The 19,113-nt window shown below is 36.9% G+C and overlaps 1 protein-coding gene across 2 annotated transcripts in view; it reads right to left on the bottom strand.

The window, feature by feature from the left end:
• Positions 1 to 3,595: 3,595 nt before the first annotated feature.
• LOC143450507 (uncharacterized) overlaps positions 3,596 to 19,113 on the bottom strand; it is a 38,073-nt gene continuing 22,555 nt past the window's right edge. The window contains exons 48-81 of one of the 2 annotated variants that reach the window (XM_076951077.1): positions 18,846 to 19,094; positions 18,554 to 18,647; positions 18,169 to 18,353; positions 17,932 to 18,071; positions 17,598 to 17,727; positions 17,369 to 17,503; positions 17,071 to 17,208; positions 13,475 to 13,729; positions 13,090 to 13,350; positions 12,087 to 12,347; positions 11,864 to 12,002; positions 11,541 to 11,683; positions 11,328 to 11,436; positions 10,933 to 11,093; positions 10,586 to 10,858; positions 10,201 to 10,452; positions 9,950 to 10,060; positions 9,623 to 9,766; positions 9,251 to 9,511; positions 8,850 to 9,048; positions 8,583 to 8,701; positions 8,398 to 8,509; positions 7,838 to 8,194; positions 7,461 to 7,585; positions 7,089 to 7,202; positions 6,869 to 6,965; positions 6,258 to 6,676; positions 5,936 to 6,119; positions 5,654 to 5,754; positions 5,327 to 5,554; positions 5,063 to 5,132; positions 4,672 to 4,712; positions 4,379 to 4,505; positions 3,596 to 4,122 (exon numbers count right to left, since the gene is read on the bottom strand). In XM_076951077.1, the coding sequence (XP_076807192.1) occupies positions 4,381 to 4,505; positions 4,672 to 4,712; positions 5,063 to 5,132; positions 5,327 to 5,554; positions 5,654 to 5,754; positions 5,936 to 6,119; positions 6,258 to 6,676; positions 6,869 to 6,965; positions 7,089 to 7,202; positions 7,461 to 7,585; positions 7,838 to 8,194; positions 8,398 to 8,509; positions 8,583 to 8,701; positions 8,850 to 9,048; positions 9,251 to 9,511; positions 9,623 to 9,766; positions 9,950 to 10,060; positions 10,201 to 10,452; positions 10,586 to 10,858; positions 10,933 to 11,093; positions 11,328 to 11,436; positions 11,541 to 11,683; positions 11,864 to 12,002; positions 12,087 to 12,347; positions 13,090 to 13,350; positions 13,475 to 13,729; positions 17,071 to 17,208; positions 17,369 to 17,503; positions 17,598 to 17,727; positions 17,932 to 18,071; positions 18,169 to 18,353; positions 18,554 to 18,647; positions 18,846 to 19,094 (5,732 nt within the window). In that variant the 3' untranslated portion in view covers positions 3,596 to 4,122; positions 4,379 to 4,380. Of the gene's footprint in view, positions 4,123 to 4,378; positions 4,506 to 4,671; positions 4,713 to 5,062; positions 5,133 to 5,326; positions 5,555 to 5,653; positions 5,755 to 5,935; positions 6,120 to 6,257; positions 6,677 to 6,868; positions 6,966 to 7,088; positions 7,203 to 7,460; positions 7,586 to 7,837; positions 8,199 to 8,397; positions 8,510 to 8,582; positions 8,702 to 8,849; positions 9,049 to 9,250; positions 9,512 to 9,622; positions 9,767 to 9,949; positions 10,061 to 10,200; positions 10,453 to 10,585; positions 10,859 to 10,932; positions 11,094 to 11,327; positions 11,437 to 11,540; positions 11,684 to 11,863; positions 12,003 to 12,086; positions 12,348 to 13,089; positions 13,351 to 13,474; positions 13,730 to 17,070; positions 17,209 to 17,368; positions 17,504 to 17,597; positions 17,728 to 17,931; positions 18,072 to 18,168; positions 18,354 to 18,553; positions 18,648 to 18,845; positions 19,095 to 19,113 lie in introns of both variants that reach the window. The other variant, XM_076951076.1, reaches the window with a different exon arrangement.

Raw genomic sequence — 19,113 nt, 5'->3', positions numbered from 1 at the left:
AATCTTACAAGCTTCTGCAAGAAAAGGATTAAGTTGTCCCTTTCGTTCTTTTTGCAAACATTTTCGTTATACCTTAAGTATTAGCAGGAAAAAATCTGTTTTGACTTGACTTTATCACAATTTATAGTTATAAAGCACAGTCCAGTTTTTATTGTTGGTACAAAAATGTACATAGCTTTTTTCCATCACAGACAAAAATCCAAACTTATGCATTCAGATCGTGATTTAAAACGCTGAACGCTGACAAGCTACTTCAAATAAAGGTGCCTGCACACCGGATGTGATTCGTACGAAAACCGTCGTTCGCGGCACCTGTGGCAATTTTATCTCCGCTGAATACGATTGCCGCAAGTCAATGAAATCCCACGGGAACAAACATGTTTGTTTTTTCCGCATCGCTACACTTGATTCAAGGTTACCTTGTACAGTAACTGGTTATAGACCAGACATAGGTCTCCCGTACACTTGTTCAAAAGTGAAACATTTTCTTATGACTTAGCTTCTTGTTTTCATTCACATGCTTTGGACTATGAGAAATTCAAATATAACAACATTTTGTATATAACCTCATAATCCTTCAACATTTCATACCTATTTTTATCAAAATTGACCATTTTTAACCTTAGTTTCTACGTTTTTTTGCAAAAAAGGGTTTATATTATTACATGTTTGATCTACTAACTACTAACAAATGGTGTTAGGTGCTGATGGCTTGAATTTAAATTAGTTAACATGGCCGAAACGTCATTTCGCCAGCTGTACCTGAAAGAAAGGGAAATTGAGCAAACCACAAAAAAGGTAGAAATGTAAAGTCTTTTTTGTTGGCCATCCTTCAACATAAAGTGTAAGCTTCCTACCAACAAACAGGACTTCCAATACTTTCTACATTAGTAAAATGATGTTAAATAGCAACACATTGTAAAAGACAATCGGACCCTAGCATCTGATAATCTTCTGCTGATTTCATCATTCCATTTTGCCAAACGGCACATATCAAAGTAATGACAATGTGGATTGCAACGCTTCAATTTATGAAATAACTTGATACTAACAGAAACTTTGCAGTACTAAGGGAAGGGAGAGTGACCTTGTTGGAAAGCGCAGTGAATTTATAAAGGGATTTGAACAACTGGTCGAAATTGAGGCCCCTGATGTAATCTCGAAAATTTGATTACACAGATTAGTCACAAAAGAAAAGATGAAGATGCGAAGTTTTACGAAAATTAAAAGACTTACCCGTGTGTCACATATAGACAAAGTGTTTCAAGTAAAAGTGCAACAACAGTTGGCGAGGAATAAGAGGGAATATAACAACGACGGCAGAAAAAGAAAAAAAAACAGGATGAAAGCAAAGAAACATTAGCAATGAACGAAGATGAGACCACATTATTGTGTGGAAGTTAAGATGGCGATTCCACTGACCATAAAGTTACTAGCTATGTATTAATTCTTAAGTATCCAGAAAGCTCTAAGACTGTTTCATTGGCATTCCCGAACACAATAATGGCTAATGAAGCGATTTGTTCCACAGTTCGTCTTTTGATGTGCGATGTAATCAGACCACTACTTTTGTCGCTGTTGTGTTAAAGGCTGGTGATTCAAACCTTGATTAAGTTAAAATCTTGACATCAACCACCGGAAGAAACAGAGTCGGTTCAAACTATAGCTTAAGCATTACCTATGCATGAAAAGATTACAGAGCAAACGCTAAAGCATTGCATGTTTCACTGAGATGGCAAACTCTTAAAAGATAGGTTATAAACTTATAATCACAGCCATGTAAGTTCAGTGTTAGTGTCTGGAGCACAAGAAAATAATGTGGGAAAACTCCTGGATTTGACCTAGCTCTAGTAGGCTATACCATTTTCCTAATAGGCTGTTCCTTGAGGAGTTTAACTGTTCCTTTATGAACTACACTATTGTTGAAGTGGTGTAAAGCACTAATGTGACAAACTGCTTTTGACTTATGACGTTATCTTAACTTAGTTTACCTGTCGAATTATCTGACTCTATTGTTGCGTGCGGTTAGAGTACTCTGGACGTTTTGTCGGCCAAAAGGCTTAATATTACAATAGAAATAGCTTACAAAAATAATGGGTAATATAGCTTTATATAGGGCTATCACGATTCAGCCAGATTTGATAAGCGCCGCTACCTGCCTAGACTGATTTATAGCCTCCTTCCATTTTGGTTTCTATAGGCACTTATTGATCAGATCATTGACATCTTGAGTGTTAGGTCCACAGTGAGGCCATCCTGGGCTATACCAAGTTCCCCATCTAATTGCTATTGAGAAGCCAGGAAGAGTTGTTGTTGAGCCCTGTGTGAGTTTCCTCTTTTGGGAATTTTTGTGTTCCAGTATTTTTTCTATCCCTGCGGGGAAAATTATAACCCTTCATGCATGGTTATTCCGTAAATAAGGTACCCTAAAATGAGGGGCATAGCCACAAACAAAGTTAGCCATAACTCAAAGAGAAATTGTCAGTAATTGTACTGGTGAAAAGATTTGTACTGATCTGTGGTGGTTAAGCATTTATTGCCAAAAATAAATGAAAAGATCGAACGCTAAGTCGTCGCTTAATTATGAAGATGATGGCGGTTCTTATTGCGTCACAATAAAAGATACGGTAAGTATGACTTAGATATTATAATGATAGCGTACTTAAGTGTATAACGGAAACATTTTGCCTTCAATAAGCCTAAACTGGTGTTATTTTATATATGTAGGCAATAGTAAACCTCATAGCCTTTCGATTGTTATTGACAATACAGTAATATTTCAGTTTCTTTATTGTACACAAAGCTCGACTCAATACGGTACAACGCAGCTTGCTTGCTTTCGAATGTTTTGTTGGGTGTATAGGTACCCCGTTGTCTGACATGTTTAGCAATATTTTGCTGTGATGGCTGGTGCGATAGCTGGTGCTGTTTTGATGGACAGGTCAAGTATCAATAATGACTGTGCTTCTTGACTGAAGAGTTTGAAATCCATTTTTGGATGGTTTCAACCCGGCTTTCTTCCTTGTCATTGGAAAGTAAATCTGTAGCATGGTTGTATTTTTAAAAAGAAACTTCGCTTCTTTTTTCATTCAGCGAAGGATGTGGCGTTTTCGTACTCATCTTGAGATGTATCAACCTTTATTTTTATGACAGTGATGATTATGGCAGAAATTGTCAAGGATTTCCTTTGACACAGAAAGTTGCTGTAGAATTAGCTTAATGTTTTTATTGACAATGCCAAGGAATTAACCAAACATACGCTTTGCCAGTGGCATCCATGATGGGTTAATTGAATCCATTATTATCATGGTTATAACAATTTGGCCTATTGGGACAATAAAGTTCCCTGTTGTCATATTCGAATTCGTACTTGTCAAAGTACTCGTCAAAATATAAATCTACATGCCTACAAATCTGCAGAAAAAATACTAACTGTCTCATTTATACTTCGACTGAAAAAATGGTCCAAATTGTGTTGAATTTGTATAGCTAATTAGCGTTACCTTCACTGTACTCACGAAATCGGTAGCAAGATTATCTTGTTGGTCATTCTTTAATCTGCTGTAATTTCAAATATGAAATATAAATCGTTTCGATACATTGAAAAATTTTATTGATGTACAATTACAACAGCAGTAAGCCAGTGTATGCATGGTATGTAATTGGAAGCGTAGATTAATAAGTGCAATACTGTGAATGGTAGTGAGTGAAAACAAAATACAGTAGCAAGCAGCAACACATTAAATTAAACAGATTAAACCTACAACGATCAGAGTAAAAATTTTTGAACTAAGCAGTCTAGTTTTAAAATAAATCGTCATTTTCTCCTTTCGAACCACTAGTTGGTAAGGCAAACGTCATTCGCTATCGCTCGATTTCGCGTCGTCTTGCGCGAAAATAATAGTACTCTGAATGCTAAACACGAACCGGTAGTTCATTGAAGATAATGTAAGGCGGTCATTTTTAACTTTTTAGACGTTTATTCAGAAACACATGATTTTTACACAGAGCAAAGGTTGCAACACTGCAACTGCAAAATTTGGGTTAGTAATAAGTAATAACAAATTTGAAGCAGATTTTGTGGGTTTGGAGGTGTATCCGCTTTTGTAGACTCTGAAGATCCTAAAACATTCGTTTACTTTGAGTTTCGTTTTCAAAATCCCTACTGACAAGAAAACCTGCCATTTTTACAGCAGCAGCATGGATTACAGCATAACAGCATTCAGCAAACATGCTCGAAAAAAGAATGAAAAAGTCAATCATATGACCAATGACAACTAAGGAGACATTTAATCAACAAGTGTGCAATGATCTTACGCACAGCTGTTTAGTCTTATGCACAAGTCATTTTCAAAGTTTCAAAAATGCCAAAAATTACTTTTATATGGATGTCAAATCTTTGGAAGAGCTTCTGCGTTTCCTCCAGTAAATGATTAAGACGACGATGGCAATAAGCACCACACCGCCGATCACACCCAGAACAATTCCAACAATTCTTCCAGTATCTTTCAAAAGAAGAAAGAATATTTTCAGGCATTTACGGATTCAAATTAAAGAAAACCTATTACTACTATGTTCACACTCAAGGTTACAACGTGTGTAAAAAAACAAGCATAAAAGTACATTGCCAGATATATCGCACAGTGAAAAATATTATTTCTGTCTTATAACCTTGTTCGGCGCATCTGTCTCCAATAAATCCAGTAGGACACCTGAAAGTGGCAAAAAATAAAATGAAACTGTGGAAGCTACATGTTGTTCAAGTATAATACGACAAAAAATAGCTCAGAATACACCTATAGCAAAATATGCTGGTAAACTTAACTATAATTTATTGCCCACTGTAACTTACACTAAATGTAACTTACAGAATCATATATGAACAAAAACAGCACAAGTATTCTAAATCCGTTAGACTGGCATTACGTAGGACTTCTATACGACACATTCAAACAATTTAAACGTTTGGAGCGGTTTGTCGAAACATTGTTATATACCATTGTCATTAACATGTCAAACTGTTAGTAAAATATATAACGGGCAGAATAAAACGAAAACCTACGTGCACAGGGGATTTCCATCCAAGCCTACATTGCAGCTTCCACTATTCTGGCAGAACTCGCTACAGAGAGCTGCAACACAAAGGATTATCGTCACTATCCAACCAGCATTGACTCATATTTATGGCCACCACTGGCTAATTTCTTAACATAATCGTTAAAACTGTTCTGTTTCAAAGAGCTAAAACTTAACTGACGTTGTTTCAGAAAGAAAATAAATAAATGAAAAGCATAAAGTCAAAAGAAAGATACAAATTGGTACTTACATACGCACGATCCTGAGACTAAATTATATCCCGAATCACACTGACACGTGTAAGAACCAACGCTATTTATGCATTGGCCGCCATCGCCGCAATTCGAAGTGTCCTGGCATTCGTTGATATCGTCGCATGTCAGGACGCCATTACCGCTGTAACCGGGACTGCATGAGCAAGAGCCAGACCCGGTTTGGTTGCAGACTGCGTTGATTGCACAGGCACCGCAGGTCAAGGCTAATGACGAAACAATTGTTAACGGAATGTATAGTACTTGGTGAATCGGTTAAACGTCTTCATTTTTCTGGCTAATATTATATCCACTGCAAATATTACTTGTGCTGGGCCCATTTGCAAAGATCGGGTCACCCAAACTATCATCAAACAGTGCGATAAGTTGTTCACTTGTGAAAGGTCCGCGAATCTCGACCAATATTCTGCAAAATTATGCTTGATCATGAAAACTTTAACTCCAGTTCACAACAATGATGAGTCAGCTAATTGTACTATGGCATTCAAGATACGCTCGATACTTTAACTTCTATAACAATGCAATAAGTTTTAACTTTACGCCGTGTCTTATTGCAATTGTAACTATGAGCAGCAATGCAAATTTACATTGCGATGACACTTCCTTCCACGAATCGTATAACTGTTGATTGGGTTCGATTAGCTCCGAATTTTCTGTCGATTTGGCTCGTGACATTTTGGGCAAGCTCAATAAACAATGGTGAGGAGGAGTTTGTGAGGTCTTCAGTGAATATGAATGATGGAAGCAGAGTAATCTGGCTGACGAAAAACTCTGAAATTCAAAAGCAGTTGGGTTTACAAAAGCTGTCTTATAAAAGTTCCCAACGAGGAGCAAAAAGATTAAATGCTTACCAAATTCAAAACATAACAAATTGCTCTAAAATAAATTCAATTTTGACGTAGAACTTGCCAAAGCAAACATCTCCATCTCCGGTGGTACCAGCATTACACGCGCACATAAAACTTCCTTCTGTGTTGGTGCAAGTTGCATTGGGATGGCAAGTTGCAGTGTTGTCACATTCATTAACATCTGTGCACGTTAGAAGTGAAGAATTCAAATTATATCCAGGATTGCAAACGCATACAAACGATCCGTCGGTGTTGTTGCAAACGGCATTGGAATCGCATGGATCAGAAGTCGAACATTCATCAACATCATTGCAAGTTCTTCCATCGCCGGTGTAACCAGTACTACAATCACATGTGTAGTTCCCAATGGTGTTGCTGCACTCAGCATTTATACTGCATTCATTCAATGACGTTGATAAGCATTCGTCAACATCATCGCAAGTTGTTCCATTTCCCACAAAACCAGAGTTACAGACGCAGCTGGAAGTAAATGTATTAATTATAATTAAAGCAGACCAGAGTTGGTGTTTGGTTTTTAGATAGAGCTTCAAGCAGGACAGGAGCAAAATCTAGCTAAAATAAAAACTAAGATAAACACAAGATGGTGTCGATCAAAATATAATTGTGTTCTACATTGTTTTACCATCAAAAATTAAGTTTTCAATCCTATACCTAAAGTTTCCAATCGAATTGGTACAGGTTGCCTCAGCATGACAGTTGTCAGTGTTTGTCTCACATTCGTTAACATCTGTACAGAAAGTCCCATTTCCTATAACACATACGAAAAAAGACCGTTCGTGTTACTGAAACCACCAACACGATACTTATGTTACATATGCATAGATAAATATACACATTTATATACTCATACAATAGGAGAAAGGCAAGCTACCTGTATAACCAGAATTACAATCACAAGTGAATGATCCTGGCAAGTTTTCACAATTGGCATTGGTGTGGCAGCTGCTACTGTCAGCACACTCATTAATATCATCACAGGATGTGCCTAAAATGTTTTATTTGTTTGTGATTTGTTTTTACGTCTCAGGGCAGACTCGTACGAAAGTAATTTTTAACTTGTGGATGTTTCAAAGTTGCGTTATGTTCTATCTAGAGATGGAAGTTGGGTCAGACATTTTCAGGCTCCGTTTCCATTTATCAACAATTACATCTTACAATTCTACAAAATTGTCACAGAAAACCACAAAAAAAGTTATTCGACTGTGGTTTGGAATATTAAGGGTTACTAAATACAAAAATCTACCGTTTCCTTGGAATCCCAGATTACATTCGCAAGTGAAACTTCCTGCAGTATCGATGCAAGTTGCATAGTTATGGCATGGACTGGATAGACACTCGTTGGTATTGTTGCAGTACGTTCCATTGCCTCTGCACAATTATATAATCATCATGAATTGTTTGTTTTTTTATCTGTTGCAGGGGTGTTATAACTTCACTTGGGCAGCGTGAGTATTGCTATGTTTGAGGTAAGGTTTTTAAATCTAAACTTTACTGGAAGCGTTTTCATTCTATCCTTTTTAATGAAAACTTCAATGGTTTAGATTTAAGCATTGATTATAATTAGCTTTTCGACGATAGTAAATAATATAGATCACCGTAGGAATAATAAAACTGACTTACGTAAATCCATTGTTACAAGTGCAATTGAAGCCAGGAATTTGTTCTGTACATCCTGCATTTTCATGGCAGTTGTTCAGGCTTGAATTTTCACATTCCTTAATGTCTGTACAGACACTAAATCCATCGCCTGAATAGCCTTCGTTGCAAAGGCAGTTGAATGAACCAACGTTATTAGTGCATTGTGCGTTTGTATTGCAAGGTGACGTAGGTAAACATTCATCGCTGTCTAAACACGTTGTTCCGTTTCCAGTGAACCCCATGCGACAAACGCATGAGAATGAACCAAAACTATTTGTACAATCTGCGTTTGTATCGCAAGAAGTATTTACGTTGCATTCATTGACGTCATCACAGGTAATATCTGAAAACATAAGTTTAAAAATGTTGATACTTGCAAACGCCTGGGCAAACAAAATTAACAGAAATATTTTAACGTTAAAAGTAAGACAACAAAATTACTTGGTTTGTATATAATTGATTTATCATTTTTAACATATATTCTCTTTCAACTGCGAACAATAAGCTAAAAGTTTATATGAGCTGTTTTATTGTGCACAGGTTTACCTGTGGAATTGAGTTCTAATCCAGAATTGCATGTGCAGGTAAATTCACTCATCGATGAGGAGCAAGTTGAATTGATCGGGCACGGATTATTGAAGCATCTATTCAACTCTGCAAAGTAACTTCCCTTTTTAAGTCGGTTGTTCTTATCCGAAAATATTGAAATGCACGTAGGTTGTCTTACCAGTACTTGGCGGCGGTCCCGTGTCATTGAAATAAGTCGAGTTACTTGGTATGTTGGACGGGAAAGTGTCAATGACGTTCTGAGCAGTTGATCCCGCTCGGTTGGTCATAACCGTAAATCTGCATAATATTTGAATATTTCACTCGATATTTGAAAAACGATAATTTCAGGTCACTAAAGAAATATTATTTCCTCCAGGTCAATAAATTCCAAACTTTGAAGTTTTCATTATTTTGCGTGGGAGGAAGTAGCTTTACGCATTCTTACTGAACAGTAACGCTTCCTTCAAAAACACCGGTGATGTTGACCGATTGAAACCCGGGCAGAGAGGATAAAATGATCTCAAGTTCAGCAATTAAGCCATTAGTTAAGTTCATATATTCTTGAGAGGTTATGTCTCCAAAAGCAGGTACAAACACGATCGACGACTGTAGTATAACTTCAAACTCGAATACCAGCAAGGGAGCTAAAAGTGAAAATTGATAAAAATAAATAAATAACGTGTACTAACACCTATAGTCAGCATGTTTTCCTTTGCACTTATGAATCAAAAATACAACGAACATTTTCATTTCTCCATATTGCCAATTAAGCAAAATATGATTGAACAATATAGCACAAATCATCAACAACATACATTTATCATTCACTACCTGTTTACGTCTTACCTTCCACATTGTTAACATAAGCTGCCGCGCTGGTTAGGCCATCTCCGTTGATTGAGACAATGCTGAAGTTATAAGACACACCCAATGTGGCGTTTGCAAATGATATCGTTGTAGATGTTACGTTTTCCGCAATCAACATTTCATCGCTTGGACCAATTCCCATGACTCTGTAAGACACTGCACCGAGCGATTGGGTAAAACGCAAAGAAATTCCATCCGCGCCTGTAGCATTGTATTCGATGCCAGTTGGAGGTAAAGTTCCTGTTAAAGCAAAATAAAGTCAACACATCAACAAACATCTGAAATCTCTGTCAAACTTTTTGCCAAGAGAAGAAACAAACACAAGCATAAGACATCTGATTTATATCTCACTTGTGTACAAGGATAGCTGTTCACTTGCATTGCTTCTTGCTGTTTCATAAATTGCTGTGACCGTGAAAGTATACTGGACTCCACTAGTGAGATTGGTGATGGTTGGTGATATCATTGTTGTGTTCATTGATTGTGTCTCATTACCTACATGTTCGTTATACTGGTAAGTTAAATCTTTCTTAATTGGTTCCATTGCAACATTATTTACAGTAGATCGTCTGAGTAGAAAGGTTTTCGTGTAGATATAGCTGAATGTTTCCAAAAGACACTTTGTTGTTGGTTTAAATGATTTTTTTGCCTACAGTATATCTCATTTTAAAATATTACCTGATGATAAATATATAACATAGCTGAATGCCGCTGGTGGTCCGATATAAGACAATGTTACACTGGTTTCTCCAACTGCAGTCTGGTTTATAGTAAAACCGCCTTCGATCACTGTAAAGACGTGAAATACTCATATATACTATACATATATACTAAACGTTGTGCCTTACGAACTTTAACTTCATAAGAAATTATAATGTGTTACATTGACTAAACCTAAGTTTTAAATTTCAGATCTTTTAAGAGTTTACCGGTAGCGGTGAAATAAGAAGCTGCAGATCCATTTCCAGCGTAGTTGTTGGCAACTACAGTTCCGGTAAAAGCTGTACCGGCAGGAAGATCAGTAAACGATGCTGTAGGCGAGTTGTTAGAGATAGTTTGCGTAAATCCGCTGTTATACAAAGTAATGAAATAGGAGCTGGCTCCTGTTACGGAATCCCAGATAAAATCTAAGCTTGACGTTGTTTGAGCATTTATACCGAGACTTTCGGGAGCGGCAGGCACTAGAAGACATAAAAAGTAAATGAGGCGACAGTATATAGAACATGAATATTTTCAGCATCGTTTAATATGACTCGTGTAGTTGAATCTATATTGTAGCTCCAAAGCACACGATACTGCCAAATGTTTGCTTACGAGTTATATAGGTAAGCGTGCCCTCTTCACTGCGCTTCGCCGAGAGCAAAGTGATTGAGAAGATGTATTCGGTACCCGAAGTCAAACCCGACACGGGAAAAGAGTTACTTGGTTCATCTATTACACTGGTCTCTTGAATTCCAGTTTCAAGCGCAGACCCATCAGCACGTTGAACTTGTAATTGGGAATACAGTACTCCGGCAGGTAACGTCCAAGTTATGAGTATCGACGAATTAGTGACCTCCAGCAAGCTGACGGTCGGCCGTATGGGTCCTGTCAAACAAGATTATCTTAAGTTAAGCACCACCAATAACAAATGACATTTGTTCGGCACAGTAAACATATACTTGTTTGAAGATCAGACGACGATACATTAGAAGCCGCTCCCAACTCGTTAAACGAAGTAACGGATACAACGTAAATTGTTTCGGGGCTTAGTCCAGTTATGTTGAAGTTGATCACATTGCCAACTTGTTCCATGAAAACTACAGCAGTTGAGTTTTCCTTTCTATAAATAAAGAAACATCCGTTGCATTAGGTTGAGTTTCCTAAATTGAGATAATCTGATGAACAAGCCTTGAATTGATTACAGACAAAACAATCGTAAGTTGAAATACCTTTTAACCTATTACTGTTAATCTTTAGTCGTTTTGTGATTATTACATAAGGTTTAAAAATTAAAAAGTTAATTTTCAACAATAAAAGTGTTGCATGTCCGAGTACAGAAGAGTGCTTTACTTACTCAACTGCGACCAGCTTATAATCAACTGCACCTTCAGCTGGATTCCAACGAACGTACAAGCTATTTGAAGTGCTGGATATTTCGAGCGGTGCAGATGGATCGGCCGGTGCTAATAACAAGTATAATGTCAAGGCACTCGAGAGAAATTTCAAAAGTGTTAGGATCATCGTTAACCATACAACGAGTAAAGCATCAACAAATATGGCGGTTTACCCGTGACAAGGAATATGCAGGACTTGACACTTGACGCCACTTTGCTACTGTTGAGGGGGCTTGTCTGAGCAGCCACACATATTGTGTAGCTCATGCCTGGTCTTATTCCATCGGTAAAGGTCAGCTCAATTGAAGTTGAATTTCTATAGCAATAAGCGTAGTTTATTATTGTGGCGTTTTCATCCATATAGTTCGATATGACAGAATTTTAATATAATATACTCAAACGTAAAGGCTGTGATAATTGTTAAGGTGTAAAGAAGTGACGTGAAAAGTCATTGATAGAGCTAAAATTCTTGTTTTAAGCCATAGATAACACCTACATAGTTCTGTTGTAAACTGGTGTCATTGTTTCGTTTGTGACTTCCACAGCAAATGTAGCTGCTCCAGCCGGGGTATTCCAAACAACAAGAATGGTTGTTTGTGTGGTCGAGTTTGTTCGGAAAGTTGGGGCTAACGGGGCTGAAATAAGAAAAATGATAAAATGTATAATATTGAACTTTGCAATTTTTGTACAACTTAAAACAAGAGCTGTTGTCAAAGTACCTGTTATTTGTCGCACTTCAGAAGATTGATTGCTCTCTAGAATTCCGTTTAAGGCGACAACCCTGAAGTTGTATGTCGTAGCGTTTTGCAATCCGCTGATAGTTACGTTGGTGACATCAAGTGTTATATTCAGATACGTCATAGAGGTCTCTTCGGCGTAAAGTAGTCGGTAACTGGTGGCAGTTGAAACTAGAGTCCAGACAAGTGTCACTTCATCGGCGGTTACTGTTTGCACCATGAGGCCGGTTGGTTGGGCGGGAGCTGAAACACATAACATCAACGACTAATAAGTTAAAGCATTTGAGTAAAAACAACAAAAGAAGACGGTGACGTTATAGGAAAACGATGGTATAATAATGAAAATTACATAGTAAGCAGCATTTACGAAGGAAAGATAAGAATAGTGGGTTTTAGAAATTCAATTTTGGTACAACCAAGTTTAAAGTTTTACTGAATGTGAAAGTCAGAGATAATATACGTAGTGTTTATTTCAAAACTTCTCATGTTGTTTCTTGTATTGATATATTTATTCTAAATTGAAAGAAGGCTTAATTTTGTCCTCAAGGCATCGTGCAATCGGTTCACCCAGCATAATTCATGGGGGATTTTGACGATCCAATTGTGGCAGGACTGTACCGTTATTGCTTATATTGTTGGTATTTTTAATGTAATATTATTTTGTTCATTTACGTTTATTGACAGTGAAGACCAACTTCAAAATTATCGCAACAGTTTTGTCTCCATATCTGCCACTTCGTACAAAGCAGATGGTATATATAAAATTCTGTATTACAATGTATATGTACTACACATAATTGGAAAAAGCTACATTAAGTGACAGATTGGGGTTTTACTTCCAATGCAAAACATTCGAAATTTCCTAAGCTTCAGCAAAAAAAATTATATTGTGGAAAAAAATAGCAAACAGCGATTGCTAATAACTTCTATTGCAAAGTAGCCCATAATTTCAAGACCCAAATTTTTATCACCCCGATAAATTTACCTGTGATTTGTTGGACAACTTCACTTTCTGATCCATTTGCAATTGGATAAGTTCCCTGAACGGTGATATTATGAACAATTCCTGGTGTAAGGTCAGCAACTGTGAGTGAAGTGCTAGAAGCCACTTTCACAACTCTTGTCAAAGTGTCCAATGGGTCTACGTTGACCAAGTAACCAACTGCTCCATGAATGACGTCCCAGCTCACATTGAATTGATTTGGTTGAACGTTGGATATTAAAACGTTCACTGGGATGGCTTGGGCTGAAACAACATAATTTGTGCAACCGCAATCGTAATCATTTCGTAATCCTGATTTAGTATCGTGTTGAACATAAACGATAAATTATAGCTTAATTATCTTTTTCTTTTTCTTTCTTTTTCATACTTGTTGTAGTTGTAAAGGAGGCTTCACTCGAAGTAAAGTTTCCATACGATGTAGATAGAGTTGCTGTTGCTGTGATGATGTAAATGGTTCCCGGGGCAAGACCGGTAAAGCTTGCGGTAGGACTGCTCGATTCTCTTGATACATTTAAGATGCCGATTGTGAAGGTGTAGGAGGTCGCGCCAACAGCTGGGTTGGTTGAAATATTTAAACCGAAGTCCCCTGAAGTGAAGCTGAGGTTTTCAGGTGGATTGGGAACTGCGAAATAATGTTAATGTTAACACTCTATAATGCGTAAGGTTGAGAAATAAGCAGATTTTTCTTTAGTCGCTAGAATGATGCCTTCGGCCGTTAGCTACACCATCATAGTCGCTAATTGTCAAGTCGAATTCATAACACTGGTCAACAAATTTTTTATTATTTTTTGTTGCATGAGATTTTTTAACTGATTCTACACAATCTTGGGATGCTGATTTCAAATCTGCAATCAGTTTCTTTATGCATGCTCTAGTTTTTATGCAATCGAAAATTCAAATTTTTTCATTTCTGGCTCATATTTAGTGTGCGCTGTCTGTATGGTACAGTACCAGTGTTTCAGATAGAAGCTTTCAGCTGTTTTAAGTTGTAGCCTACTGCTGTTTAAGGGCGTTTGAAGAAGCTAAGCAGTTTGATTATAGTGAGGTATTGCGGATAGATGCTGTAGGATAGGTTATAAGCTCTATTTTACACTCGTAATTGCAAAAATAAACCTGATTCATTTTGTTATATCAGTGTTGTGTACACTCCTTTTTCGTCAAAGATGAAATATAACATCGTTCGTGAAGCCTGCCTACAGAGCTTACTTTGGCATCCATCTTGGCGATCAAGATAAGAAATGGTCTCCACATATTGTGTGCCATAACTGCGAAGAAATGGTCAGAGACTGAACAAAAGGAAAGCGGAAGAGTCTGCCTTTTTGCATTCCAATGGTGTGGCGTGAACCCCAAAATCACACGACTGACTGTTACTTTTGCATGGTAAATATGAAAAGTGTTGGCAGGAAGAGCCGACTAATGCTTTCTTATCCAAGTATACCATCAGCTATACGACCTGTTCCGCACTCTGATAGATTCCCTCCTCCAGTTTTTAGTGGTTTTACATTTTCTGAAGATGAGGAAACTGAATCGGAAAGGGAAGAGGTTATGGAAATGGAGTATAAAAGAACAGATACAGAATCTGAACACTCTACTGGTGAAACCAGAGTAGCTGTTCAGCAGTTCAATCAATCAGAACTGAATGACTTAGTACGTGATTTAGATTTGTCCAAGCAAGAAGCTCAGCTCTTAGTCTCCAGACTCAAGGAAAAGCAGGTTCTAGATTAATCTGTAAAGGTTTCCTTTTTTCGAAAAAGAGAAGAACTCTTTCTTCCCTATTTTGCAGAGGAAAATATGCTGGTATATTGCAACGATATACATGGTCTTCTCGAACAACTGGGTATCTCCTCGTATGATCCAGAACAATGGCGATTGTTTTTGGACAGTTCCAAGCGCAGCATCAAGTGTGCCCTTTTACACAATGGAAATGTTTATGAAGCTGTTCCAGTTGGTCACTCCACTGTCTTAAAGAAACGGCATGATGACATCAGAATTGTTATGGATTTGCTCAGATAACATGAGCACAACTGGATCATTTGTGTTAACCTCAAAATGGTTAGTTTTCTCCTAGGTCAGCAAAAAGGATACACTAAATTTCTATGTTATCTATGCATGTGGGACAGCAGAGCACGTGAAAAACATTGGACACAGAAGGAGCGGCCCTTACGTGAAACATTTCAAGTTGGCATGCCTAATGTAACACACAACCCAATCGTAAGCAGAGACAAAATTGTTTTTCCGCCCCTGCACATCAAACTAGGTCTCATAACACAGTTTGTTAAAGTTCTAAATCCTGACAACGAGTCCTTTCCTTTCATCATCTTCTTTACACTTTCCCTGCTTTATCAAATGATAAAATTAAAGCAGCAAACTCAAAAAACGTACAAACTCAGAAGTTATTGGATTGCCATCATTCTTTTCAATGTCATTTTGCAAAAAAAAAAGCGCTTATTACATGTATTCTACCAGCAAAAATGTTCTTTGTTACATTTTTTCAAACATTTGGTACCTAATTGTCTGTAAATACAAATGCTAGTGGTAACACAATAATTTCTGGGAACCTATTTTTGTTTTGAGGTTGGTTATTCGATTATAAGCAAGAACGTCATTTGACAAATCATGTAATTTTCAGAAAATTTGAATTGAGTAAATAAAAAATAAAAAATCGCAATTTGCAAAAAATCTAGACCTTGCAGAAAAAAACTAAGGTCAGATTCAGATTCAGCGCCCCCAAATTAGGTAAGAACAAGTGTTGGTAGAAATGCAACAAAAATTTTGTTGACCAGTGATATAATTGTAAGCACAATTACTATTTAATCTTAAGAAATGTGATAAAAAGGATTTCATTAGCAGCTTACATCATGCAAAGATTCAAAGTGTATCAGGAAAACAGAACATTCAACTATTAAAATAACGAAAGAGGTAGACAATTTCCGTGGTTCAATGAATTATCCAAAAATTTGTTTCAAACTTTCTCTTTTATGTACATTTCCTGCTAATAGCTAGCAAAATCTTTAGTCTCCAAGAACGTGTAGCAAACCATTCTATATACAAAAGTGTTGCTAATGTATGTAATGTAGCACTCAAATACAAGAATGTTGCTTTTGTAACTAATGTAGCTATACTAAATTATTAACATTGGATACAATGTTAATATTAGTTACATTAGCTACATTTTGCTATATAGAATGGTCCAATTTATAGTGGGCCAAATTTTTCCAGCTCTAAGTGTTTTAAGGATGTTTTGTGTTCATATTGTTGTTGTCAACACTATTGTAGACTGGATGTCATTAAAATCTGGTAAAAGATATTCTAAAATATGTAAAAGATATTCTTATAGTTTCTTTTAAGTAAGTGTTTGTTTCGTTTGTAATTTACTGACGCGTCATAATCTGTGCATCGTATCAGTGCATTTTACCACTCCCCAAAGCATAAAACGTTTTCTACGACCCCCAAATTTACAGGACCTCGATCGACTGCTTATAGACGGCTTATCATTGACTTTTGAACTACCATGTTATTTTATTAAATAGCCGTATGAAAGTGACCTTTAACACTTACTTATACTGTTTTATAGTACGACCGTAAGTTCATATGCGAATTTTTACAAGATTTAAACAAGTGGAGAATATTGTTACTTGGACGATTGCAAAGAACATTGAGGTGAGTAGAAATCCGGAAGAATTGCGCGAGTAAAATTGTTGGATGACAATGAAAGACACAACCAACAAGTAAGATTTATTTAAGGTGAATGTGCAAGCAATTGACAATAACAAATTTAGAACAATACTGAAATATGTAATACAACAACTTGTCATAAAAAAGTCTTAATATCACCCAAACACAACAACACTGTAATTAGTTTATTTAAATGGATACCAGGGTCAGCGTATTATGACTCAAATATAAAATTTTATCAAAATATTCATTGTATCTTATTGCTGTTATGTATGTGTAGTATATTACCTGTAGTAAATATCATTTCGTCTCCAAATTGACTTTCACTTCCAGATGAGTAAGTTCCTTTCACTCTGATGCTATAATTAGTTCCAGCAGCAAGATCAGGAATTGTACAAACATTCGTGGCTACGCAGGTAAACATTTCTGTATGGTGAAAAATAAGAGAAAATTCCGTTGTCATTGGGTTCGTCATTTTATGAGAAAGGAACTTGAAGCAAATATATGCACCAGGTATTCCGTTTAATTCACAAGTAGCCTAATTGTTCACTTATTAATTATAGCACACATTTCCACCCGCAATTACCTGTGCTGTTGGGATTGTCAGCCAAAATTGCTCGGACTGTGTAGTTGACAGGTCCGTTTACAGACGTAAAGTTGACCTCAATGGAAAAGTTCGTATTTGAAACAAAGCCAGCGACAGAAGGAAATGGATTTGTGACTGATAAAATAAAACACACGAAAAATTAAAACACCTAAAAAACAAATATTGTATAAAATGTATTGTATAAACATAATTGCATAAAACAACATACTTGTATAATCTGTTAAAGTTGCTGGTTCGCCCTGACCGTTCCTATTCATAGCAGATACCGATAATAAATATTCTGCACCACTTTGCAGTGACGGAAAGGTATATGAAGTTTCGGTAACAGATGGATTAACCTAGAGTTTAGATAAGTATCTTTTATCTATCTGTCTATATATATATATATATTTTATATTGATATCAACAATAAATCATTTTACAGATTTAAGTTGGTATAATCGGCAAAACACCGAAGAGCATTATTATGAATCCATAGTCATCTTTTCTGCTTGATACTTCAATCGATTTTGTACAATGAAAAAAACTTGTTCTGCCTTTACCAAAATAAACGGGAAAGCTGAAGATGTGATTTCGCTTAGATTTACTCTGTAAGACTGTGCGCTCTGTACGGGCTCCCATGCAGATGTCAGGCTGCTGTCCGTGTGTTCGGTGAAAAACAGTCGCGCAGGAGCGCCCGGAACTACAAGGAGAGTAAAAATGTATTTAGAAAAACTACAACGTTAAAGAGTAACCACTGTTTTTCATATAACGCGAGAAAGTACGTTATAATAACTCACGTGTTAACTCTTTTCCTGGTGAACTTGCTTCCTCAACGAGACCAAACGCGTCCACAGTTGTAATGGTGACGTTGTACTCAGTTCCTGGTTCAAGTCCCATAATTGTAGTTTGTGTATCAGTGGTTGCGTTTACGGTTACAGCAGATGTGCCGTTGCTAGCGAACACCACTGCTGGCTGATAAGATCTGAAGTGAAATTCAAGTTTAATTCATCGGTGTAATTAAACTCTCTAACAAGTATGTCAAATCCGAATTAAGAGCAAAATGTTGAAAAATGTCAACAAATGTGCATTTTGAATTCTTTCACGTGTGATGACATAAACACGTAAATACTTATACGCAGTAAAACAGCTTTATATAAACACTCAGAGCAAATAATGTATTACGTTGTATTGAGGTTGGGCCTTTGCGAATCCCACGAAACTACCAAAGAATCCGCTGTAATGTCACCGAAGCTGACCCTTGCTGGACTGATAGATCCTGAAAAACAATTTCAATATTGTTTCCATTACCCCATCCAGAAGACAACTATAATCTGGAAAAAGTTTCCTCAAATTTCGAGATTGTTTGTTAATGATTTTGTATAAATACGTGCATGGTGGACCGTCAATAATACAATAGTAGTTGATTCCCCAGAACATCACAAATATGAGTCAACACATGTTCCCTTTTTCTTACTTGTGTATTGATCGATCTCAGTTACAGGTGGAGATTCTCCGGCCGAGTTGATAGCTACAACCGACACATTATACGGTGTTCCATCGGTCAGATTATCGATGAAAGCAGCTGTGTCGCTCACTGTCATATTGTAGCTCGTGCCATCGACGGTTATCTGGTAACTGGTCGCGCTCATGGACGGCGAAAACGTTATGTTGAGGCTGTTGCGTGTTCTTGCGGCAACCGTGATGTTTGTTACGTCTGGAGGAACTGTTAGGAAAAGGTAAAA

The sequence above is a fragment of the Clavelina lepadiformis genome, chromosome 3 (genome assembly GCF_947623445.1).
Source record: "Clavelina lepadiformis chromosome 3, kaClaLepa1.1, whole genome shotgun sequence".
NCBI lineage: Eukaryota > Metazoa > Chordata > Ascidiacea > Aplousobranchia > Clavelinidae > Clavelina > Clavelina lepadiformis.
This window is presented reverse-complemented; position numbering and strand designations above follow the sequence as displayed.